The sequence below is a fragment of the Hyperolius riggenbachi genome, chromosome 1 (assembly GCF_040937935.1).
Source record: "Hyperolius riggenbachi isolate aHypRig1 chromosome 1, aHypRig1.pri, whole genome shotgun sequence".
Lineage (NCBI taxonomy): Eukaryota > Metazoa > Chordata > Amphibia > Anura > Hyperoliidae > Hyperolius > Hyperolius riggenbachi.
This window is the reverse complement of record NC_090646.1, coordinates 461723640-461750848: the sequence shown is the minus strand read 5'-3', so window position 1 is coordinate 461750848 and position 27209 is coordinate 461723640. Positions and strand designations below refer to the sequence as shown.

General features: G+C 43.6%; 1 protein-coding gene across 5 annotated transcripts in view; it reads right to left on the bottom strand.

Annotated features, from left to right (window-relative positions):
• GIT2 (GIT ArfGAP 2) overlaps window positions 1-27209 on the bottom strand; it is a 160654-nt gene that overhangs the window by 60694 nt on the left and 72751 nt on the right. For 4 of the 5 annotated variants that reach the window (XM_068239238.1, XM_068239208.1, XM_068239226.1 and 1 more), the window contains exons 7-12: window positions 20850-20944; window positions 20700-20745; window positions 7384-7435; window positions 4960-5032; window positions 3893-3990; window positions 1436-1547 (exon numbers count right to left, since the gene is read on the bottom strand). In XM_068239238.1, coding sequence (XP_068095339.1) covers window positions 1436-1547; window positions 3893-3990; window positions 4960-5032; window positions 7384-7435; window positions 20700-20745; window positions 20850-20944 — 476 coding nt within the window. The remainder of the gene's footprint in view (window positions 1-1435; window positions 1548-3892; window positions 3991-4959; window positions 5033-7383; window positions 7436-20699; window positions 20746-20849; window positions 20945-27209) is intronic. The other variant, XM_068239217.1, reaches the window with a different exon arrangement.

Below are 27209 nucleotides of genomic sequence, written 5' to 3'. Positions count from 1 at the left end.
GGAGCGACTCGGCGCGGCGGATTGCGGCGGATCGGCGGCGAGCGGCGGCGATCGGAAGTTACAAGCAGCTAGCAAAGTGCTAGCTGCTTGTAACAAAAAAAAAAAATTATGCAAATCGGCCCAGCGGGGCCTGAGATATCCTCCTGCGCAGGTTACCCCGAGCTGAGCTCGGGATAACCGGCAAGGAGGTTAATTATAGAAAAAAAAAATACAGATATGCATGACTGACAGCCATCAACCACTGAATGTGACCCTACGTTGGTCAATCTATTCCAGGCTTGAGTTGATATGATCCACAAAAGCTACAGGTCATTCATAGATATTCATTCATAAGTTTCCACACCAATCCATTATGCAGAGTGATAACCTAGACTACACAGCTGAGGTAAACCTATTTTTAATAATCTGATTAATAATCCTAACATTTGTATATCGCTTTTCACCTGTCGGACTCGAGAGCTGCAGCCACTGGGACGTGCTCAAAAGGCCACCCTGCAGTGTTAGGGAGTCCCTTGACCACTATCCAGCCACCACTGAGGGATCACATTACAACTTGTGCTTAGACGGAGATAATGTTGAATTAGACTGGCTAAACTCTCTAAGTACATACAGGGGGCATTTCTTTAGGTTTTCCGTCTGTCCTGTGCAAGAGTTCAGATCCATGTTAAAGTGACTCTGCAACAAAAATTACAACGTTTTTTCTACCATCCTACAAGTTCCTAAACCTATTCTAATCTGTTCTGGCTCACTGCAGCACTTTGTACTATCACGGTCTCTGTAATAAATCGATGTATCTTTTCCCTGTCAGACTTGTCGGCCTGTGTCTGGAAGGCTGCCAACTCTTCCGTGCTGGTCTGTTCCTCTATGCACACTCCAGTGTGTGTTTTATTTACATAAGTCAGCAGCTTCTCTGCTATCTTATCAGTGATAGAAGAGAGCTGGATAAAAATCCTCCTCTGTTAGGCTGTGAAAGTAGCTGGCTGACACATACTGAGGAATTACAAACACAGGCACAGGCAGAGCTGTCTGCAGGAAGCCTGTAATGTTCAGTGCATGAGAGAAGCAGGGGACAGAAGGTAAACACACAAATGATCTTTTGAGATTCAAAAGGAAAGCTGTATACAGCCTGCTTGTGTATGGATGTATTTTCTATGTGTGGACATATTGTACATCAATCTACTTCCTGTTTTGGTGGCCATTTTGTTTGTTTATAAACAAACTTTTTAAAACTGTTTTTGACTACTTTTAATGCGGCGGGGAGCGGCGAAATTGTGACAGAGGGTAATAGGAGATGTCCCTTAACACACTGGTATGTTTACTTTTGTGCGATTTGAACAATACAGATTCCCTTTAATGAAATTGTGATTTGATATTTGTCAACTTTAAGACGTTGGCAAGAATAAATGGCCAAAAAACAACCTTTGTAAAAGCTTACCTTTAGATCCAGACACCGGGTTTCCCTGTTGTCTTCTTTTGGCATCACTTAGAATATCTATTACCAACGTTGCAAATTCATGAGCATTAAATCTGGCTAATTTTTGTCTTCCCTGAAAAGAAAAAAAGATTCCATGAAATCAACAGGAGGTCCCATTTATCAGAATTCCCCAAAAATGTTCTAAATGGGACTTGTGTTTTGGTGGTATTGTTTTATACTTTGTTTCTATCTCCTCACTGTGGCATACATACTGTAACTATATGGATGTATAATGCATTCACACTACATAAAGCATATACAATGCAATTGCATGCATGGGTTCCTGACACACAGCACGAGCATCTCGCTCCATTAAAGCACAGACGGCGGCAGCCACAACTAGACAGCACCTGAAGGGAAACCGCGTGCGTCGTGCAATAAAATGTTTTCCAGCCACATTACATCACAACATGCGGGAACACACAGCTGTACTGTGAATGGCAACATAAAAGTCTAAGGACTAGGACGTTACCATGCAGATCACACACTATGGGCTCTATTCATAAAACATTTGCAGTAAAAAATAAAAAAATCTTGGAGGGAAAACACATCAGTATTTTAGACTTCTGTGTGCTAATTCATAAAAATGTTTACACTTGCGATAATAGGTCGGGAAATTCCCACACTAAACTGGCGGTGCTGCTGAGTTGTTACATTTGCTGGCTGAGTTGATACATTTTCTCTGTGCAGACAGTACCTATATAGGACGCAACCCCAGCATCCCTTTACATGTGCATTTTTTTTTTAAACTGCCTCTGTTTGCCTTGAATCTTCTCTGAATCTGTCTATTAGTCTTCCTAAACAATCTATTTAATTGCTGCAGCTTAGAAGTTCAAGAAATGTTACATATGCAGGCTTTCTGATGTGAAATTTATCTGAAAACAGGTACCCAAGGGGTTAAAAAAACACAGCCTTGGTATTCCGAATGCCTTGTCTGCTCTCACTGCTGCAGCTGCCTGGGAGGTCTGTCTTATTCACTTAGCTGTTATCTTGGCTGTTACCGCTGGCTTATCGCCTTATCTAAACAGCCGGTGTTCTCCGACAGAATTCCACCTGCTCTAATCTTTATGAATTAACCTTCAGTGACACGTGTTGTGATAATCTCTGCACAAGGCGGTAATTTCCCTGCACTGCTCAGGAATTGTATCTTTTCATGCGGAAACAGCTTTTATGAATGAACACTTTGCTAAATGGTCGTGAAAGTCAGCTGTTTTGAGCATTCCCGCATGCGGGAATGCTTTATGAATAGAGGCCCATGTGTGGTACGCCATGACTGACAGAAACGCACAGTGTGAATGAGCCGTTACAGAGACATTTCTCTAAAGTATAAAAAGAGTCATACAGTCAAACTATTTTTCTCACATAAATGACAGTTCAAAAACACACCCTAATAACAATGCATGTCATGAAGGAAAATGAAGCTGCTCCAGAACTTGAGATTAGGATCTGATTTGGTAGGAAAGGAACCTGTATATTAAAGCCTGAGCAAAATCTTCCTTCCTTCCTTTGAACTCATCTTTGTTGTGGTCTACATATTGAAATATCTATTATAAGTGTGCATTGTCATCTCACCTCACTTACCAGAGCTGTAGAACCTACTGTGCTATTTCATGGAGGCTGCCATCTAGCTTCTTTTCAGTGCAGGCAGGGGTTCGTGAGAGAGGGTAACTGGTGCAAACACTAAAGATTTATTTTGGCCACTGCAGCTCTTTAAAAAAGTAATGTGCATCGAATACGGAAACAACAAAAGTTGTGCTCACTGACAACTACCTTCTCCACTAGTAACAGCTAGGGATAAATTCAAATTTTCAATCGTTGTGGTGGTTAATTTTTTTCTTTGCAAAATTAATGGCAAAGAGAAAATGCCCATAGTTGCTGGATACTGGTAACAGATCCTGCTACCTACGCTACAAGGAGCCATCATTTGTCAAAAGCTTTTCTCCTACAAGACAAAGTGCATGGGCAGCTATCCCTGGTTGTGTGCGTCTGCATATTGTATGCTATACAATACCAGTCCTGATCTTCTACCCCCTGCTGTAGTCTAGATCCAATAGCATAGGGAAGAACCAATTAAATTAGCAAGATGTATGTTTTTGGGATGTGGGAGAAAACAGGAAACAGGAGTGGCCAAAGAAAAACACGATCAGAGCATACAAACTCCATGCAGATAGTGTCCAGGCTGGGGGTTGAACCCAGGGCTCTAGAGCTTCCACCAGTCTTTGGTGATATTTTTAGAAATGGCTGTAGAATTTCCATAGTGCGTAATGCAGCAAATAAGGTATTTTTCTGTGCGAGTACTTTATGGGGCTAGTTATCTACAGGCTTTGACTTTTTTTTTCACCAATCACTTAAATGTGACATATACGTGTACAAAGTCTTTAAACACTAAGCACAAATATTGCATATTTGTAGTCTTACCTGGTTACGTGTTGAGGAATACTCTGGATTTACAGGAAGGAAAGGAACAACAGTTGTTTCTGTGACAAGCGTACTGTGGTTTTGAGTGGCGAGCCATACTGTGGGCACAAACATAGCAATATTCATCATTTTAGCTCAGGGACACAGACTGTGTGAAAGATTGTATCATCCACGTGAGACAATAAAACAATAAAACTTACTTTTTTTAGCTTTTAAAATGAAAATAAAACTAAGATTCTAATAAAAAGTCATTTTCAGGAGTTGGATTGATATAATTGTTTATCTCATCAGTTTATTTTCATTTTGTTGCCAGAGTCAGTGAAAGACCCATGGGGGGGGGGGGGGGTCTACTCCTCTCCCCCCCCCCCATATTTATATTGCTCCCACAGGAGCCAGGGGAACAAAGTGGGAACAGCGGCCCTATACATTTTTAATAGCCGTCATGCTGAAATCTATTAAACATTTATTTGCAGTGTGCGACAATAAGCTTCCTCTCTGATTAGACAGGAATCCATCTTTGAGCTATATTGGGTGGCCATGGACTAATGTAAGGCCATCTTAACAACTGTTCAGTAGTGAAGCTCAAACAGAGTTTTCTAGGAATCTTATTTTGTGTTTAAGGCTCTCTTCCCACTACAGGGGTAAACTGACATTTTTTTTGTTCGTTTTACTGCACCGCAAAACTGACAGTGAATGGATCCTTTCTTTTACATAGGATCCATTCCCACTTGCCAGTCTGCAATGGATCTGCAACTCCCATCTGGAACTACTGAGCTTGTTTTATCTATTCCCTTCACTCTGAATTTTAATTCTGATATGCAAGGGTTTTATAAGCAGCAGTTATCTGTGAGAGAAATGCTATAGAGAAAAACTGTCTATCTGAGACTTGGATTTTTAATCCTTAAAGTGAGAAAAAAAAGAAAACAAAAAAAAAAAAGGTAACAGTTATACTGTATGTATCCATGGTATGTGTGACAGGTTCAAATGTATCTAATCATGGGGAAAATTCAGAAAAGCTAGATAAAAGCTATATATAATTGTAGAATAAACCAAGAACACAAAGTCACCTGCATCCGTTTCTCTTCTATCAACTTCATCATACACATCCATTGCCAGTTCTTCAAATAAATGATTGCTTAACTAAAAACACAAAAATTAAAGCAATATTTTACTATATATTGGGAAAAAATCTCAAAAACTTTAGTTGAATCTAAGTGCAGAGCAGAAAAAACAGAACAGCCAGAACTTGCTAAAGATGGGGAAAGCCATGCAACAATAGAGGCCCTGTGCAATCAGCAAACTAATGGATCCCTTTAAAAGCCTTCTGTTATTAGATGGTAAAAGTAGTCAGGCCTCTCCTGAGTCATATACGAGGATAGTGAACATGGCTAAAAGGCAAGTGAAAACAACTATTTGCAGTACTGTATATACCTTCAGATAGGCCGTCCCGTGCATAAGCCTCATTTTTGGACAAAAAAAATAATAGGCCAAAAACCATGCCTGGCCAATTAGCCGCCTTGCAGAGCATGCATTGGAGTGTGTCAGCTGATAAAGAGGCACGTTGGAGAAATCTATAGCATGTACATCTACCTGTCCTTGTGACTCCCCAGCACCTTGTGAACTGGTAGTTATACCTCCAAGCTTACTGTCACGTGACCACAGTGAGATTGGAGCTCTGGTAGCTAGTTCAAAGTGTGGGTGCAAGCCAGAGCGAGCAGAGCTGTACAGTATACACACGCTGCAGCATGCTCCAACGCCAGCTAGGTGTACAGGGGCTGCCGCACACATTACCCCTGGTATATATAGTGGGTGATTTGGGTGTCAAAAAGTAGGCTTATCCGAGGGTGATATACGGCATATTTAAGACTATCTAGATATGAACGTTGCAATGCAGGTACTGCACAGGACTACAACTGAATGGCTGCCATGTCACTCTCCTTTTAGCTATACTCTCTATGATCTGATAGGACCCTGGTGCTTTGCTGGAACACACAGGGTCTAATCTTAGTAAATAAAGGGTCTATATGGGAATGGTATTTCCTGCCAATAGATTCAGCAAAATGAATGGTCTGTAAGTTTCTGCTGCAAAAAGGTGCAGATGTTCTACCCAAAAAAAAAAAAAACACAACAACTAGTATAAGCAGCTCTTTGCCTTCCTATTTCTCCTCTCTACAGCTTATCAGCACAGCTAACCCCCAATCCTGCTAGCCGGACAATACAGGTCAGTAGCAACAGATCTGCTCACAGTTCTGTTCAGCGTACGCGTTATTCAGCCGCTAGTGAGTTAGGAGCAGGGTGAGACGAATGACAAGCTCACCCTGCTGCTGCTTAAATTCCTGGCCGTGTTAAATACTATTCCCCCTCCAAGTCGTAGCATCTCGGATGGAGAAGTCAATTGGGGTGCAGCGATTGTGGGAACCCTGAATTACCCCTAGTAATATAACAGCACCCAGCTTATACGCTCGGCACCAAAACCACCTGCTACGTCTGTTCATTCCTCATGTGAACAGAATAAAGCTGGCCATGCACTGGCAGATTTTCATTCAGACTTAATATGTCAACTTAAAAGCATTTGCCAAGAGTGGTGTAGGATGAGTATGTAATAAGGGCATCCACAAATGGAGAGGAGGGGGTGACACAATGTGCTTCACTGAAGAGATTAGGGGGCTCGCTCTCTGCAGTGATAGCTCTCATTAACGCTGCCAGCGCATTTTACAAGCACCACACCAGTCATTATGTTCTTGCTTTCATAGTTAAAGGATTGACAGATTTCCTTTAACTCATTTGCTTAGTTAAGTCCCAAAACTGCATAGTGATTGGTACATTTTGTTGATATGACAAATCAGAAATAAAAGATAATCTATATGTGACCAGCATTCAACTGACAGCTCTGCAGCAGACTTCCTTACAATGCAGCTTTCCCTTTATGGGGAGGGGGAGGAGGAGGGGGGGGGGGGGGTGCTGACAAGTACTGAGCCTTACTGATGTACAATACCACAGAGCAGAAAAGCATTTGGCATAGTTTCATACGGGTTTGTAGTTGAGTTTTGAGCCTGTCGAGGAGCTGCATGCGATGTCTCAGAAAATTTAAACAACCGCAGTGCATGCGGAATCGCTTGCAAACATACTGAGATGAACGCTGTCATTCATCTCAGTGCAAGACACAGAGGATCCTGGAAGTAAATGATGGGCGCTGACGCTGGCAATCACCCATGGAATTGACCCATACTCACATGAGGCAGTCAGTCTGAGCTACAATCATAGTGCAAAAAAAAATATAAAAAAAACAGGCATAGTCCTCTATTCACCTTTACCATCAATTAAAAATCAGGGAGCATGTACTAGGAATTTTTTTCTTTGTACAGAAGAAAATTGTAAACACAAAAGGCCCAACAAACAAGCTATTGTGGTTCCAGTCCACCATATTCTTCACCATATAACTACATAATACTCCCCCTGCCATCTTCTTACCAATCCACACTAATACTTACAGACTGAAGTTTTTTCTTCGCTGCCTTGGCAAGTTCTGATAGGTCTAAACTGCTGCAAACAGGGAAAGACTCAGCATCAGTAATAATAACATGACATTTATGGTATAAACAGTCACATATTAAGCAGATGAACTGTCAGTTGCTTCCTATTGAGTAATTTTCCCATACTGAAAGGAAGTTCTCAACCACTCAGATAGCAAATACTGATAAGAAGGGTGTTTATGTTCATTATTTAGTTCTACTCGGTACTATACCTGACTGAAAGGAATACTCTGATTACATGTTATTGTGCAAATCATAAGGTGTCACAGTATGAAAACATTGTAAATGTATAATGTCAAGCTATTCACTTTGATGTTCAGTTCTATCTTGCAAGAGTCCATGGTAGTTCTAATCCCAGTGTTTGTAGATAGATTTTGTTCTGTTCCAGTGCTAGGCCCATGCTCCTGCTTGGAGCTCTTTTGGAGTAGGCATGGTGTCCCTGCTGCTGCTCACTAAAGATAGGCATTTGATAAATTAAGATGAATATATTTTGCTAAAGAAAGCTAGTCTCCCGTGCACCAAATAGTGTCCTCTAGTGCAGTGGTTCCCAACCTTTTCCGGCCCGGGGAACACTGTCTGACCAAATTTTTCTTCGGGGAACGGCCCGGGGGGGTGGTTGGATGCGGCCCCCGGTTGTTTGCGCGACCTAGTGGACAGTGCCGTGCGCAGCAGGCTATGGGGGGGGGGGGGGGGGGCGGGGGTGCGGCTGCATAGCTAGCATAGTTGCCCCAGTGTAGGGGGTTTAGTTGCCTCAGTGTAGCTAGTATAGTGCCCCAGTATAGCCAGTATAGTGCCCCAGTATAGCCAGTATAGTGCCCCAGTATAGCTAGTATAGTGCCCCAGTATAGCTAGTATAGTGCCCCAGTATAGCCAGTATAGTGCCCCAGTATAGCCAGTATAGTGCCCCAGTATAGCCAGTATAGTGCCCCAGTATAGCCAGTATAGTGCCCCAGTATAGCCAGTATAGTGCCCCAGTATAGCCAGTATAGTGCCCCAGTATAGCCAGTATAGTGCCCCAGTATAGCCAGTATAGTGCCCCAGTATAGCCAGTATAGTGCCCCAGTATAGCCAGTATAGTGCCCCGGTATAGCTAGTATAGTGCCCCAGTATAGCCCCCCAGTATAGCTAGTATAGTGCCCCAGTATAGCCAGTATAGTGCCCCAGTATAGCCAGAATAGTGCCCCAGTATAGCTAGTATAGTGCCCCAGTATAGCTAGTATAGTGCCCCAGAATAGTGCCCCAGTATAGCCAGTATAGTGCCCCAGTATAGCCAGTATAGTGCCCCAGTATAGCCAGTATAGTGCCCCAGTATAGCGCCCCAGTATAGTGCCCCAGTATAGCGCCCCAGTATAGTGCCCCAGTATAGCCCCCCAGTATAGCTAGTATAGTGCCCCAGTATAGCTAGTATAGTGCCCCAGTATAGCCAGTATAGTGCCCCAGTATAGCCAGTATAGTGCCCCAGTATAGCCAGTATAGTGCCCCAGTATAGCCAGTATAGTGCCCCAGTATAGCCAGTATAGTGCCCCAGTATAGCCAGTATAGTGCCCCAGTATAGCCAGTATAGTGCCCCAGTATAGTGCCCCAGTATAGTGCCCCAGTATAGCCCCCCAGTATAGCTAGTATAGTGCCCCAGTATAGCCAGTATAGTGCCCCAGTATAGCCAGTATAGTGCCCCAGTATAGCCAGTATAGTGCCCTAGTATAGCTAGTATAGTGCCCCAGAATAGTGCCCCAGTATAGCCAGTATAGTGCCCCAGTATAGCCAGTATAGTGCACCAGTATAGCCAGTATAGTGCACCAGTATAGCCAGTATAGTGCCCCAGTATAGTGCCCCAGTATAGTGCCCCAGTATAGTGCCCCAGTATAGTGCCCCAGTATAGTGCCCCAGTATAGCGCCCCAGTATAGCGCCCCAGTATAGCGCCCCAGTATAGCCAGTATAGTGCCCCAGTATAGCCCCCCAGTATAGCTAGTATAGTGCCCCAGTATAGCCAGAATAGTGCCCCAGTATAGCCAGAATAGTGCCCCAGTATAGCCAGAATAGTGCCCCAGTATAGCGCCCCAGGATAGCCAGTATAGTGCCCCAGTATAGCGCCCCAGGATAGCCAGTATAGTGCCCCGGTATAGTTCCCCCCGCCCGTCCCCGCCGCTGTTATTACCTTAACAGCTGCCGCTCCTCCCCTCTCCGGCGCGTGTATATTCAAGCAGCGTATCTCCAGGCTGCTCTGTGTGATGCGGAAGGAAGCAGGGCAGCGGCTTCCTGTAACGGCGATATGTATCACCGTTACTATGGAAACCGAGCCCTACCTCCTGCGCATCACACAGAGCAGCCGGAGATACGCTGCTAGAATAAACACATGCGCTGGAGAGGGGAGAGCGGCCGCTGCTAAGGTAATAGCAGCGGCGGCCGCGGGGACGTGCGGGAGGGGGGATAAGAGGACGGCACACCAGGCAACGTTCACTGGTTGAAAAACGCTGCTCTAGTGAATTTTCCATCACATAACCAGCAGTTTAAGTGGAAGCTGATTAACTACATACATAGATTTTTTCCTCCATTTCTCTGATGGGGTGTTCAGTCTTGGTCCTGCATCTCTTCATATATTAGCACAATCTTGTACAATGGATATCTGTTTTATTAACATTTACAGACAGTTTATTTTGCCATCTTGGTGGATGTGAAGCAGGGTTCTGCCTACAGCGCTTCCGTGCGCGCGCACTCTGCATCTGAAGGGGGGGGGGCCCCGGGGAGAGGAAGGGAGGGAGAGGTCGGGCTGCCCTCCCCGCAGCTGCGGCTCCCCCCTTCATTATGGGGGGGGGGGGCACCTACCTACCTACCCACCCTATGCTGTGGGGCAGCTACCTACCTATCCTGGGGGGATGGGGGGGGGCAGCTACCCACCTAACTATCCTGGGGGGGGGGGGGAGGTACCTAATCTAACCTATCCTGGGGGGCAGCTACCTAATCTAACCTATCCTGGGGGGGCAGCTACCTACCTAACCTATCCTGGGGGGGGGCAGCAACCTACCTAACCTATTCTGGGGGGGGCAGCTACCTACCTAACCTATCCTGGGGGGGGGGGCAGCTACCTACCTAACCTATCCTGGGGGGGCAGCTACCTACCTAACCTATCCTGGGGGGCAGCTACCTACCTAATCTATCCTGGGGGGGGCAGCTACCCACCTAACCTATCCTGGGGGGCAGCTACCCACCTAACCTATCCTGGGGGGCAGCTACCTACCTAACCTATCCTGGGGGGCAGCTACCTAATCTAACCTATCCTGGGGGGCAGCTACCTAACCTATCCTGGGGGGCAGCTACCTAACCTATCCTGGGGGGCAGCTACCTAACCTATCCTGGGGGGCAGCTACCTAACCTATCCTGGGGGGCAGCTACCTAACCTATCCTGGGGGGCAGCTACCTAACCTATCCTGGGGGGCAGCTACCTAACCTATCCTGGGGGGCAGCTACCTACTCTAACCTATCCTGGGGGGCAGCTACCTACTCTAACCTATCCTGGGGGGCAGCTACCTACTCTAACCTATCCTGGGGGGCAGCTACCTACTCTAACCTATCCTGGGGGGCAGCTACCTACTCTAACCTATCCTGGGGGGCAGCTACCTACTCTAACCTATCCTGGGGGGCAGCTACCTACTCTAACCTATCCTGGGGGGCAGCTACCTACTCTAACCTATCCTGGGGGGCAGCTACCTACTCTAACCTATCCTGGGGGGCAGCTACCTAACCTATCCTGGGGGGCAGCTACCTAACCTATCCTGGGGGGCAGCTACCTAACCTATCCTGGGGGGCAGCTACCTACTCTAACCTATCCTGGGGGGCAGCTACCTACTCTAACCTATCCTGGGGGGCAGCTACCTACTCTAACCTATCCTGGGGGGCAGCTACCTACTCTAACCTATCCTGGGGGGCAGCTACCTACTCTAACCTATCCTGGGGGGCAGCTACCTACTCTAACCTATCCTGGGGGGCAGCTACCTACTCTAACCTATACTGGGGGGCACCTACCTCATCTATCCTATACTGGGGGGGCAGCTACCTCATCTATCCTATACTGGGGGGCACCTACCTATCTAACCTGGGGACACTTACTTGTCTAACCTGTATTCAGGGCACCTAGCTAGCCTATACAGGTGGCAACTATACTGGCTACCTATATTGGAGGCACCTACCTAACTAACCTATACTGGGGGCACCTACCTATCTAACCTGTGCTGGGGGCAACTATTCTGGCTACCTATATTAGAGGCACCCACCTAACTAACCTGTACTGGGGGCACCTGTCTAACTTATCTAACTTATACCGCGGTCACCTGCCTATCTAACCTATACTGGGGGCAACTATACTGGCTACCTATGCTGGAGGCACCTACCTGGCTAACCTATACCGGGGGCAACTATACTGGCTTACCTATGCCTGGCTACCTATACTGGTGGGACCTATAGCTGGCTATAGGGATTCGGATATGTGTGTGCGTCGGGTGTTGCCGGGGGAGGGGGGCTGATGTTGCCGTGGAGGGGGGCCCACATCCAGATTCCGCATCGGGGCCCAGAGGTTTGTAGCTACGCCACTGGCTGCAGGTGTCTGATGGATAGTGTCTCTGTAAAGACTTCAGATACAGGAAAAGCCATTAAAATGCCTTGTAGATTCCAATACAGCTACAGATATATTCAAATATTTTACTCAAGAAAAGTACCAACACAGGTAATGATTATCTAGCAAAAATTGAACCCACACATATATGGTACAAATGAATATATACAACTTTATTAGACAATCCAATTAAAAACAGATAAAACTGAATATAAAATCTCCCGATTAAAACCAAGAGTAATTGGTATTCCAGCTCAGCACAATTGATTATAAAAAATATATAAGAAACAAATGTACAGTAGATAGACATTCACGGAAAGACACTACTCATTAGTGCATGTAAGTGCTGAGTGCAAAAAAGTGCATCATATAGAGGGATACACTAAAATCAGATATCCATCAACTAACAATTCATATCTGGTTAAATTATTTTTAGGACCTGGATGCTCACTATCACGTGACCCAGGTCCTTGGTGACACGAGTGGTATGCGCCCATTGGTCCGCATGCCGCTCGGCAGTCACGTGCACGGCCGTGCACGTCATAACGGAGCTCCGTATTTAACTCAGCCAATCCCAGCACTGAGCAGCCTCTTCTGAAGCAGCAGATCAGCTGCGACCGCGTCAGGCGTGTTTCCTCTCCCGGCTTCCAGCCCACACAGCTCCGGTAAGGGCACTCTTTTACACTGGATATACTTGATCTTTTTCTTCCCTCAGGTTTTTTCAGCCGGTTTTGTGACACTCACGGGTTCTGTGTGTGGGGCGATGTGCATGCGCACCCCCAGTTCTCTTATCTGGGGCTGGGTATGCACGCTGCCGCACGCAGGGGACCTTCACTGCACATGTTTGTTTGTGTTTTTGGTTTATATATTCAACACTAGGCACTTTATGGGACACATGTATTTACTTACTAGTCTTTTTGTGATGCTTACAGATATGAATTGTTAGTTGATGGATATCTGATTTTAGTGTATCCCTCTATATGATGCACTTTTTTGCACTCAGCACTTACATGCACTAATGAGTAGTGTCTTTCCGTGAATGTCTATCTACTGTACATTTGTTTCTTATATATTTTTTATAATCAATTGTGCTGAGCTGGAATACCAATTACTCTTGGTTTTAATCGGGAGATTTTATATTCAGTTTTATCTGTTTTTAATTGGATTGTCTAATAAAGTTGTATATATTCATTTGTACCATATATGTGTGGGTTCAATTTTTGCTAGATAATCATTACCTGTGTTGGTACTTTTCTTGAGTATAGTGTTAGCTCTTTTCCAATCAGGTGACTTATTTTGTTGCTGTATATTGGGGTATATAGCCCCTATCGCTCCCTTCTCTTTTTTGTTTCATATTCAAATATTTTATCAAAAAGGAAAGTACTTTTGCTGTCTCAGTGGGTTTGAGCTAGGTCTCCCAAAATGTTGCATTCTATGATTGAGACATAGATGCCTTCCAAGAACGTGACACCTCTATATGCCATGTGAGATTTGACTTCCATGCATGGGACAATGAATGAACAGTGCGATTGTTTTTTACTGTCCAATGAGTGCACACTGCTAGCTATGTAGCACTGAATAGATGTATCAGGCACAGTACTAGCAGAATAGAATTACAAATCTTCTGACAGGTAACAGCTTACATCTCTGCATTTCACCATATATTGAGCCATTTGTTGTAAGTTCCGCCTAAGTGCTTGTAATAAACAGAGCTTCCCCTATCTGTAATCTAGATGAAATCAGATATTTGACCTTCTATCACCTTCTAACCATCACTGCCAGGATAACATGATACACATTGCAGAGGCCTCATACAATCCCTACCACCCATTCACAGGCAAAACATCACACATATTACTGTAAAATAAAAACAGGAACTAAGCTTCTTTCAAGCCACTAACTCACATAATAAAATACTAAGAATATATTTTACTTACAGCCTCCTTTTTCCACATGACCAGCAATGGAATATAAAGGAAAACTAACATTATTATGTATGCAAAATAAACTGCTTACAAGAAAACCTTCCACATTACAATGAAAGCTCCTATTTAACAAAGATGCCATTGATTAACATGGGATTCCCACAGCTGTCTCCGTCATGTATCATGTATGAAGTCAAGAACTCCATAACAGCTGAAGTCACGGCTTGCCGCAACAGTTGCTTGAAGAACTTTAAGTTCAATCTAATGATGCTCTATATTTCAAAGGGTAATTCAGGGCAACTGCAATTCTTATAAAACAATGACGCCTATAAATTTTCTTCTGGTTTCAAGAATAAATATGGTATCCGGTTAAGGACATTTCCATGAAAAAACACTGCAAAGTTTATACAGAAAAACAGACTGCACAGATACCTTGCAACAATGTTAAACTTACCAGATATAGAGCATCTTCAAGCAAACCAGAATCAAAATTTTCCCTCTTCCTCCCTCTTTTCCTTGTCAACTTATCTAAATTATTATTATTTAGTATTTATAGAGCGCCGACATCTTCCGCAGTGCTGTACAGAGTATATTGTCTTGTCACTTAGTTGTCTCTCAAAGGGTCTCACAATAACAATGTCATTACTGCACTAGGTAATATTGCCAAACAGAACTCCAGAATATGTGGTCTTTGTTTCATGAAGGCTGCTCAATTACCTCAGTAACATCTGACAGTATCTATAGACATTAAAGCGTTATCTCTGCCTCTGAGCTCCAATGATGGGATATTGTTTATTTTATGGTGCCCATATATGGTACAAATTTTTTTTCATCCAATCTTACCAATTTTATGTAATATAAGGGAACTGCCTATATTATCCTTTCAGTATATTCACTTACCGTATATACTCGCATATAAGCCGACCCGCATATAAGCCGAAGTACCCACTTTTCCTTTGAAAACCTGGAAAAAGTGATTGACTCGCATATAAGCCTCCCTCCCCCCAGTATAGCCCCCTCCACGGTATAAATAGAAAGGAAGTTCTGAGTTCAGTACCATTTCAACCCTTCATTGTTAAAATGAGGGTCTGGCTAGCAGTACAGGGATAAGGACAACACATATGGACTGGTAGGCTGGCATGACAGGGACATGGACAACCAGTTCAGACTGGAATGGCTGGCTGGAAAGTTAGGGAAGACAACACATGGACTGGCAGGCTGGTGTGGCTGGACTGGCAGGCTGGTATAGCAGGGACAACAACAACAAGAGTTGACTAGAGTGTCTGGCTAGCAGGATAAGGAACAACATATGTCACTGGACTGACTGACTGGCAGGCTGGCATGACATGTGTAACCACCAGCACAAGGGGGCTGACTTGTGTAAGGGATCGTGCAATGATCCCACACGTGCTGGCCTGCTCCCCCCTCTCTCTTATGTCCCTGCACCCCAGCGGCAACATAGAGTGTAACCCAGCACTACAACTGACCTTTGTCCCCTGATCAGTTGTAGCAGAGAGAGAGACATCGTCACTGCCCCACAGACGCACCTTCAAAATGAAGTTGCTGCTTCCTCCAGGGCTCCCCGCTGTGTCCATGTCCGTGGTAGTTCAGACGCAGTGCATGTATCAGAGTCACGTGCAGCTCTAGGGATTCCCTTGCCTCTGTCCCGTTCGCTGTCTCTCATGCGCCTTGAGAAACAGCGAGCGGGGCAGAGAGGCAAGGGAATCCCCAGAGCTGCACGTGACTCTGATTTATGCACTGCGTCTGAACTACCACGGACATGGACACAGCGGGGAGCCCTGGAGGAAGCGGCATCTCTGTTTTAAACTGTGCGCCTGTGGAGCAGTGACGATGTCCTTCTCTCTTACAACTTACCCAGGGGACACAGGTCAGATGTAATGCTGGATTATACACCGTTGCCACGAGTGTGCAGGGACATACGAGGCAGCCGGGGATGCAGCACATGAGTGGGGGATCATTGCACAATCCCTTACACTCAGTGACAAGTCGGGAGGGCCCCCGGAGGACACTGACCCGCATAGAAGCCGAAGGGGGGACTTTTGAGCACATTTTTTGTGCTCAAAAATTCGGCTTCTATGCGAGTATATACGGTAATTTACCCTTATACTACAAACAAATGATAAGATTAGATGAAAAAAATTGTACCATGTATGGGCACCATTAAAGAGATAGATCAAAGCTCAACAGCCAGGCAGCACTATTAACTCTTCAAAGAAAAAGACCCAACAGTGGAGAAAAAAAAGCGGTTTTCTAACTCTGAACCGTGCATGCGCAGGACTGGCGGAGTGTCCCAGTCCAAGAAGTGTTGGGCTGACACTATGCCCAAAAGTCGCCAGTAAAAAAGCCGCCAGTGGGACCCAGGACGAAGCCAGGGGGCCTCACAGCCTACGGTGGGCTGGAGGAAGCCCCAGTTAAGTACCAATTTTATTTTTATCCTGTTTTCAGGGTCCCTTTAAAAAATGTACCGGAGACTAAGAAAAATAAAGCATTTATAAGTGTACCTGGGGCTTCTTCCTGATACACCCCCCCCCCCCCCCTCCAGTCATGGCCAGACGGTGCTTGCACGCCCCCATTTTCACGGCTCCCATTGCCAGGATCGTTCTGCACATGTGCAGTACACAACTACTGGAGGATATATCGGGACTGCCAGCAGAGGATCGAGGTGGCCTGGAAGGACAGCAGGGAAGTACATGGCCTGCAGGGGGCTGGAGGAAGCCCCAGGTATGTATAAATGCTTTCTGTTTTCTTAGTCTCAGGTTTTCTTTAAACTCCAGCAGACCAAATGTGGCTGATAGCTTGACTTTACATTGTGCAGACTGCACTTTGCTTCCAGAGGTAACCAGCACTGGTCCCATACACTATATGGATACCATTTAATCTGCTATTGGCTTTAGGGCCATTACATCACATTTTTACAGAAAAGCAGAGTATTCTAATTTGAGGAGGTATTTTAGCCATTGTTAAATGGCACATGATGGTAAAACTACTGGCTTCCTATTTTTAAGGATTAGGGCCAGATTTTCCATTAACAAAAAAAGATTAGCGTTATGCCTGTTCCAAATTTGTGCGGAAGAAGTGAATGTTGCCCAATGAAAATGATCTATACATTTATAAATTAGATCATTATTATACACAAAATATGAAGACCGATTTATAAATATGAGCAACTATTCTAATACAGGTAGTCCCCAACTTATGAATGCCCGACTTACAAATGACCTGCCAATCTGAATGCTGTTCCATGGGAACCAGTCAAGAATTTTTGTTAGAAAGACCTCATAATTTTTAAGAAAAATTTCTAAGAAAAAAATGATTTTTAAAGTGGGTAAAATTACATTTTGCTGCTGTATAACTATACTGTATAGCAAGTTTTGAGTTCTGCATACAAAAGCAATCTGATGAGCAAGAATTTTTGTAAGAAATACCTCAATTTTTAAGAAGAATTTTTAAGAAAAAAAAATTACATTTTGCTGCAATATACTTTACTGTATAGCACGTTCTGAGTTCTGCATACATACGCAATCTGATGAGCAATTCCTTAAAGGGACTCCGAGCAGTGCAAAAACTATGGAAAGATGCATATCATTTTAAAGCTCTCTTTCTCCTCTTTCCAATGATATATAAATCACTGCCCTACGTCTTTTAGTTTTCGTTATTTTCGCGATTGAAATTGCTGCGGCCGCGATTTCAATCACGAAAATAGAGAAAACTAAAAGGCGTAGGGCAACGATTTAGGTGTCGTCAGAAAGAGGAGAAAGAGAGCTTTAAAATGATATCCATCAAGCCATAGTTATATTGTATTACACAGGACGACACTTTCCCCAGTGTCAGCAGCTCCATTCTGCTGAATGCAGCTGCTGACTTTGACAAAAAGTCGCCCTGTGTAATACAATATAACTATGGAAAGATGGATATCATTTTAAAGCTCTCTTTCGCCTCTTTCTGACGACACCTAAATCGTTGCCCTACGCCTTTTAGTTTTCTCTATTTTCGCGATCGAAATCGCGGGCGCGGCAATTTCAATCGTGAAAATAGCGAAAACTAAAAGGCGTAGGGTGGCGGTTTATATATCATTGGAAAGAGGAGAAAGAGAGCTTTAAAATGATGTGCATCTTTCCATAGTTTCTGCACTGCTCGGAGTCCCTTTAAAAAAAGATAAAATCTTACAGCATGTTTTTGCTATGATGACTCTCCTAAAGACTCCATAGGAATTGGTTTCCTCCTAAAGGCTCAAATGGAATGTCTCAATTTGTTTCAACTTCATTCCACATACCACACAGTATACAATATTTGGTGCAAGTGACTAAAAGAAAAGTTTTAACATACTATTAAATTGCTCATACTATACAGATAGGTGTAAAATTGCCCCCAAATTACATCTAAATAAAAGCAGAGTGTAACCACAAAAAGTACAGGTAAGCAACCTCCTCAGGCATATGCCCAAATCTACCAAAGAATAGAAGGTGTCATTTAGCAGGACAGAACTGAAACTCAATATGAAATGGTCTCACTTTTAGAAATGTAGTGTAATAAACTATTAGAAATTCCCCCCAAAATAAACAGAAAAATACAATATTATTATAAATACAAACGGTTAGGATACAAATATGAATATATTGTATAATATAAAAACACAGTAAGTAAAGATACCATGTTTCTATGAAAATAAAACTGGGTCTTACGCTAAAATTTTTCCCCAAAAGGGCATTGGGGGTTATTTTCAGGGGAGGTCTTATTTTTCCAGGAACAATTCAAATATAGTCATGTCATCACAATCTAGACCATTCTCCAAACCCTGAAGCTACGTTCACAGTAGGACGTTGCGGAGCTGCGTTATAAAGTCTTATAACGCAGCTTACCGCACTGCAATGATAGCGTTGCATTGTAATGTGGAGCGATGCCTCTAAATGCACACGTTACCGGAAAAATAAAGCATACTTTTCATTGCCAATGTGCTTTACTGTACCTACTGTATAAGACGGTAACGCAGCATTAATACCTTTTTTTGCGTTGCAGTGTAATGCTGCATTGCGGCTTTAACGTTGTATTACAATGCAATGTTCCACTGTGAATAAGCCCTGAATTTCATCATGAATTTCTTTTGACAATTGAAAAAAAATGGGCTTACTTTTTACAATAATTATGTATAAATGATTTAGTCAGTGTTCGCCCATTGTAAAATCTTTCCTCTCCCCGATTTACATTCTGATATTTATCACATGGCGACATCTTTACTGCTGGCAGGTGATGTCTGAGGAAGGAGATGCTGTTTTTTTGGCAGTTGGAAACAGTTACCGTATATACTTGCAAGCAAGCCAAATTTTTCACCCCCTAAAAGTGGCCCAAAAGTTGGGGGGGGGGGGGGGGGGGGTCGGCTTACTTGCGAGTTATATTCCAGTATGGGTAGGTGGGTAGGTAGTTAGTGCCCCTCCCGGCTCCCCCCCCGTGGCCGCCGCTGCTATTACTTTAGGCGGCGCAGGTTCCTTTATCCCCGTCCTGCTCCGGTAACTAATTCACAGCAGCGCGCCCCTCGGCGGCTGCTGTGTGATGACAGAGGAAACCATATAGAGCGGCTTCCTGTAGCGGCGATATGTATCGCCGTTACTATGGGAAGCGCTCTCTATGGTTTCCTCCATCATCACACAGCAGCCGCCGAGGGGCGCGCTGCTGTGAATTAGATACCAGAGCAGGACGGTGATAGAGGAAGCGGCGCCGCCTAAGGTAATAGCAGCTGCGGCCGCGGGGGGAGCGGTCAGGGGCACTAACTACCTACCCACCTAGCCATACTGGGCACTACACCCGCCATACTGGGGCACTATGCTAGCTATACTGGGGCACTATGCTAGCCATACGGGGCACTATGCTAGCCATACGGGGCACTATGCTAGCCATACTGGGCACTATGCTAGCCATACTGGGCACTATGCTAGCCATACTGGGCACTATGCTAGCCATACCTGGCACTATGCTAGCCATACTGGGACCCTATACTAGCTATACTGGGACACTATACTAGCTATACTGGGGGACTACCTATCCATACTGGGTACTTTACTAGCTATACTGGGCACTATACTAGCTATACTGGGTCGCTACCTACCCATACTGGGCACTATACTAGCTATACTGGGCACTTTACTAGCTATACTGGGGGACTACCTACCCATACTGGGCAGCATACTAGCTATACTAGGACACACTGGGGGGGGGGGGATCACGCTGCCAGCATTTCATACCCCCGGCTTATATGGGGGTCAATCATTTTTTCCTGGTTTTTCAGGTAAAAGTTGGGGTCGGCTTACATGCAGGTCGGCTTGCTTGCGAGTATATATGGTATTTCCCACATTGCAACAAGGCTCCCACAGTGTGATGTCAGTACCTAGGTGCTGACATCACACTGTGGGTGGGGTTTAACCACAATATCAGCCATAACGAGCACCTTGATGTTCCGTTTGAGAAAAGGTAAAGATTTCTCATGGGAAAAAGGGGTATTAGCTACTAATTGGGATGAGGTTCAATCTTTGGTTACAGTTCCTCTTTAAACTGACTTTTTATGAACTGTAACTAGGGCTTATTTTTGGAGTACAGGAGTAGAGCTTACATTTCAAACACCCTAAAAAAAAAAAAATCATACTAAGGCTTATTTTCAGAGTTGGATTTATTTTTGCAGGAAACATGGTAGCTGGAATTATTTCAGTATTATTCATAAAATAAGTCTCACCTGTCTGCCATGTGTGGTATGATAAAGTGCTGTCCAGTCCTATGGTCTGCAGAACAGAATGATATGGGGAGTATTGAACACATTCAGAACTGCATGAACATGGCATACAATTCCAAGCATTTTACTGTCATTTATCATTTGCATGCTTACCGGGCTTCCTTCCACATAAATAAAATGCTAATCTGTCCGTCAGTTCGTGCTGTATTTCCACAAGACGATCTGCTAGCTCGTGGTGTCCACCTTGCCTGCAGGAATAACACAAATAATAAGCAAAAAGGTAGACCGCTACACTTACGTGTGTACACAGATGGGAGCAGGGAGATCAATGCCAAAAGTCCATAAATATCCAAGGAAGTCCCGCTACACCAGGAGGTAGGGTGAAGTAGAAAAAATACTTTATTGTAAATCCATCTTAATCCATTACCAGTGTACAAGTAAAAAGCTCACGCGTATCGGAGCGATGTATGGCTCCTTAATCCTCCTTAATCATAGCTATGATTAAGGAGCCATACATCGCTCCGATACGCGTGAGCTTTTTACTTGTACACTGGTAATGGATTAAGATGGATTTACAATAAAGTATTTTTTCTACTTCACCCTACCTCCTGGTGTAGCGGGACTTCCTTGGATATTTACATAAATAATAACATGTTACAGTGGCATTACAGACTAGAATTTAAGTTACTGTGATCTGAAAAGAACATGCATTATGTAGGGGGGGAAAAACACCAATAAATAAAAATAAACTATTTTGTAACGTAGCAATGCTTTACTAGAGTATTTCATCAATCATCAAGCCCATCTGTTTGATGGTCTCATTTTTCAATCAATAGAATAGAGAAGCATGTGAAGAATTTGTATGAAATATGATCTGCACTTGATGAAGATCTCTGCCCGGATCATTCTTGCTCTGCTTTGGTCTCCTTTGCATTATACTGGTAAATGGGATTGTACTGGCAATTATCTACAAGTCTCAGTTTCAGACTGTGGTCCTATTCAGCCACTAGCAAAAAACAGTCTATGGTATGAAGACAAATGCTCATTTAGCTCACAAATCATCTAATTTATTCATTTAAGGTTTTTTTTTCCTTTTTTTTTCAATACTGCACAGCTGGAAAAAAAAAAAAAAAAAAGTAAATTGGGAACGCAGATTTCCTTGTGCAAAAAAATAACTAAAAATAAACTAATCCTTACTACCCACCATTAAGCGGATGTTCAATTTCAATATAGGGCTGGTTAATGAGATGCTAAAATTTCAGTCTTCTGCAAATGTATGCAGCAAAAATGTACCAATCACAAATAAATACTTGTCCAATTTCATGCATTTCATACATTTTCAGCAACTCAGTAGCATCTCTTAGGGCCTGTTTCCCCTACATGCTTCTGGATGCAGAAAACGGACTCCTCAGGGCTTGTTTCCACTGTTGCGACGCGATTTCGGCCGCATTCCGACGCTTGTAAAAACGCATGCGGATGCGTTTCCGCATGCGTTTTTACCCGCGATTTCGCATGCGATTTCGCATGGCAGGGTGCCATGCGAAATTAACCATGACACTGCCAGGGCTAAATAAAATTGAAAAAGGTGCGAAATCGCACGCGACATCGCGGGTAAAAACGCATGTAACAAACGCATGCGTTTTTACTATTAAATACATTAGCGGCGATTCGCACGGATTCCCGACGCAGGCGAAATCGTTGGCTCTTTTGTGCGTTTTTTTCACGCTGAAAAAAACGCACCTCAACAACGCTAGAGTGGAAACAGGCCCATCCACTTGCATTACATGTGCGGATCTGCATGCGTTGGACGCATGCAGATTCGCGATAGTGGGAACGAGCCCTGAATGCCTATTGGAAATCTGCATCAGAAAAATCACATTTAGTGGAAAAAGGCATTAATTGGAATCAGTTTTCTGCATCCAGAATCCACGTGTAGTGTAAATAGGCCCTAAAGCTTTCAGACTCTCTTAGTCCCCTATACTTTCCTAGTGGTTTTTGGGTCACCCCGAGCTGCTTAGTTACTTTGTAGCATCTCTAACTATCCTTGGCTTAAAATCCAAATCCAGTACAGATTCTGACTCTGTTGTACCAGAGGTCTGACAAACTCCTGAAGCCAAAATAAACATGACTCCCAGGGATAAGACTAAGATGGACATATGACTATGGCAGGATTTAGACTGTGATGCCCTCTGAGGGGATAGTAAGGGTCTTTTTCCACTATGAGACACAAATGCAATTGTGCTATAATTGCGTTTCTTTGTACTTTCCACTAATGGGATTCTTCCGTAATGAGTCAGAGTTTGCAATTTTCGATGGGAGGAAAACAAATGAGCAGTAAAATATATTTTGAATAGCAGAATTTCTGAAAAATGACATAGCGGTGCACTCCCATATTAAAGGGAACCTAAACTGAGAAGGATATGGATTTCTCCTTTTAAAATATTACCAGTTGTCTGACTCTCCTGCTGATCCTGTATCTCTAAGGCCCCGTTCACACTGCACGCGTTTCCAGCCGCGTTTTGGAAATGTGTGCGGGAGGCCGACTCGCACGACATTAGACAGACTGTGCGGTCCGGGAACGCATGCTGCATGCATTTTTTGCAAAAACCACGTGGCTACCCCATTCACTTTTCAGTGATGGAATCAGCCACGCAACGCATACAAACGCGGATGGCGTGCGTTCGCACGCGTTCGTTCCGCACGCATGGCCATCCGCGTTTGTAATGTGAACGGGGCCTAATACTTTTAGCCACAGCCCCTCAACAAGCATGCAGGTCAGGTGCTCTGACTGAAGTCAGACTGGATTAGCTGCATGCTTGTTTCAGGTGTGAGATCCAGATACTACTGCAGAAAATTGATCAGCAGGAGAGTCAGGCAACTAGTATTGTTTAAAAGAAAACATCCATATCCCTCTCAGTTTAGGTTCCCTTTATGTGCACTCCTATACATGGAAAGTGCAGCAGGAAGGAGACTGCAGTCCGGAAAAAAAATTATGTCGCAAACAGATCACACTAATGCTGGGAATACACGTTGTGTTTTTGCCTTCGTTTTAGCCTTCGATTCGTTCGGTAAACGAATCGAGTGTTGAAAACGTATGTGAAAATAGTCATAATCTCATTATAGTTTCGATTAATAGACCCCAAAAACGAACGACTAGTGATCGAACATGTTTGATATTATCTCTCTTTATCCATCTAATCGAGCCATTGGTAGGCTTGATGGCTGTTCAGATCGATTATATATTCGTTTATGCTAGTCCGTCCCTGTAAAAAGGGATTTTCGTTTCGTTTCTTTGCAGCCTTCGATCATTGGAAAAACGAAACCATCAGAATCGAAAATAAAAACGAAACCGTGGGTGGTGATATTAACTGTATGATCGATTATTTCGGGATCGAAAAGGACAAAAGGCACAATCGAAACGAAGGTTTAAACGAAGGCAAAAACGAACCGTGTATTCCCAGCATAACAAACATTCGCTGTGGTTTTCTGGTACCTAATGTTTTGTGAATTGCGATCCATAAGCAATCGGAATGCAAAATGGCAATAATGGAAAAGGGCCCTAAAGTACAAGGCTATCTACTCTGAAGTGCTATGGAAGATGTCAGTATATGAATTAAAAAAAAAAAAAAAAAAAAAAAAAAAAACTTTATAGTTTTCTTCTGCTAGATCTGGCATCTAAAAAAAGTTCCTTCTGGTTCCTTAATTGGACAGACTTATGTTGGGATTACACCATACAATTTTCTGTTAGATTTTTCTGTTAGATTTTCTGTTAGAATGCATAATTAGATTATTTTCTGTAGAGAATGGTCATTATCTCTGGTGCATTGTCTTCTGTTTATCTCCTGCTGAGTAGAACAATGCCTAATTGCTCGGCAGATAGATGGTAAGATAGATACATTTCCAACATGTTGAACTTAGAGAATCTAATGCTGGGCATACACGGGTCGTTTTTTCTTATCGATCGAGCCGCTGATGGCTCGATTGATAATATCAGACCTGTCCGATCAGCGCCTGGATCGATGCCGCGCTCAATACCCACAAGCGGAACAATTGGAGAAAACGAGCGGAAGATAAGAAGCGCCAGCGGGGATGAGCGGGAATCGATGCAGGCGCCCGCGGGGACACGGCGGGAGTCGCAGAAACGGATCATGTATTCCCAGCATAACAGAAAAATCTAACAGAAAATTGTAATTGGTGTAATCCCAGCATTATTAGTTCAACATGTTGGAAATTATCTATCTTACCATCTATCTGCTGAGCAATTATGCATTGTTCTACTCAGCAGGAGATGACCAGAAGACAATGGTCCAGAGATAATGACCATTCTCTACAGAAAATAATCTATTTATGCATTCTAACAGAAAATCTAACAGAAAAATGTAACAGAAGAATCTAAATTGTATGGTGTAATTCCAGCATAACTCCTTAATTCCAACCTAATTTATTCACTCCTGGTTTAATAGTCAATATGTCTGTATTCACGTACCAGCATGAAAGATGTGCTTCTTTGTTTTGTAGAAATACACTTGTTATTGTTTGAATAACTGAGCAAATACTATAAGTTGGATGTTTACCATTTTTGCTAATCATCAAGGCAGACATTAGCTTCCAAGTGCAAGCCTACTGCAGACATAGACACACCAGTGAAAATGGTCTTAAAGCATGACTCCATGTCTACAAAACCACAACCCTTACTACAGAGCACCACTTTTCCAGATACCAGTGTGCCTCAGTCTTGGTCTGTAGAAATATAGCCCTTTTCTTTTAAGTTTTGCCCAATGTCCTATATAAGTAATAGCTGAGGCTGAATGCCTCAGTGCCAATTCATACAGGTGAGGCAAACGTAGGAAATGTCATTCCTGAGTGAGCGACTCCTTATGCATGCTTCAGAAAAAAAATCAGAACGCAGATAATATTTGACTTTAGTTAATCATGACTAGGGATGGTCAATAAGATGCAAATAATTGTTGATGCATGATATTTGTACATTTTGCATGCAAATTTATGCATATTGAAAATAAACCATTTTGGTGAATTTGCATAATCTTGCATCAACTCAGAATTTGCATCTTGTTGAGCATTCCTAAGCACTATGAAGAAAAGAAGTACATAATTTATTTGGTGTGACAAACTGTATAAAAGAAAATGACCCTTCAAGAGGAACTGTAAACAGTAAAACAAACAGTCTCAGCGATGTCCAGTAAAAATGCCTGGGACGAACCATTTTTACTCCTGTCAGAGTAACAGTTTTTTTTCTTTATTCCAGTAGTTGTAACTGTTATACAGTGAAGGCTCTAACCACCTTTTTTTTTTTTTACTGAATGATGTCATCTGTAGGCACCGAATGCATGTGTGAAGAGAAATTCAGTTAGAGAACTAGCTGAAGAATGTTAAAAGTGGTTTGTCTGTATATACAAACACAATTGAATGGTTGTTGTAAAGCAGTTTTAGTACAGTAATTGCAGCATGGTAAATGAATGGAAAAATGGTGGTTTACTGTGATGAACGTGGAACAGAGGAGAAAGCAGAGTAAAAGCAGATCAGGTCTGTTTCTGGCGTACCTATAACATTGCCTGCGTGAGATTTGGGCACAGGGTAAAGCCGATAAATGGCTTACCCTGCTCCTACACAAGTCCTGACGGCATTACTAACTATTCCCCCTCCAGGCCGCCATGGATACCGGGGAATGATGTCATTCGGCTTCCAGCTATTGCTGGCAGCCAAATTACAGTGTTTTTGCAGTGATTTGTGATCCGTCATCTCACAGCACCCAGATCACTCACTGAGCACAGCTATAGCTGCAATTCCTATTACGGCCTATGATGGCACCAGCTGCGCCCAGATCTCCTGCGCTATTTTTATTGCGCTCACAGTTTCTGGACTCTAAAATAAGTTGTCGAAGATTTTTGTACCGACTCCACAGCCCTGGTACAGTAAAACAAAAAGTCAGTTTAGCAGACCATAACCGAATAGATCCTAAGGGCCGGTTCACACTTGAGAGGATGCAGAATGGAAACAGTAAGCGCATCCGGGAGGTGAATGGATACCGTCTGTTCTGCATCCACATGCAACAAATATACCAGAAGTTGTAGTTTTTGGTTTCATGACTTATAGATTTATCAGGTCCAATGTTTTTACTGTAGGCTATGTTCTGTTAGTTAGGCTCCTTGCACATGTTATGCAATGCGACACACAATATCATGGCATCCCAATGAGATGCCATGATATTCCAAGGGGGCTAGCACACTGTGTACATTGCCATGCCTTGGGTTGTCTGGATAACGCACTGCTTTAGGGCCCTTTTCCACCTGCAATCGCTAGCGTTCACGCTGAACGCTAGCGATTGCTGAATCGCAAAACCGGCGATTCCCCCGACGTTTGCGGCCGCGATTTTGCTATGCTATGCACTGCATAGCAAAATCGCGGCAATTATCGCTCCGCCGCGCGTTCGCGTTCCCGACAAAAGCGAATCGCGGTAGTGGAAATGACCTACCGCGATTCCTATGTTAAAAA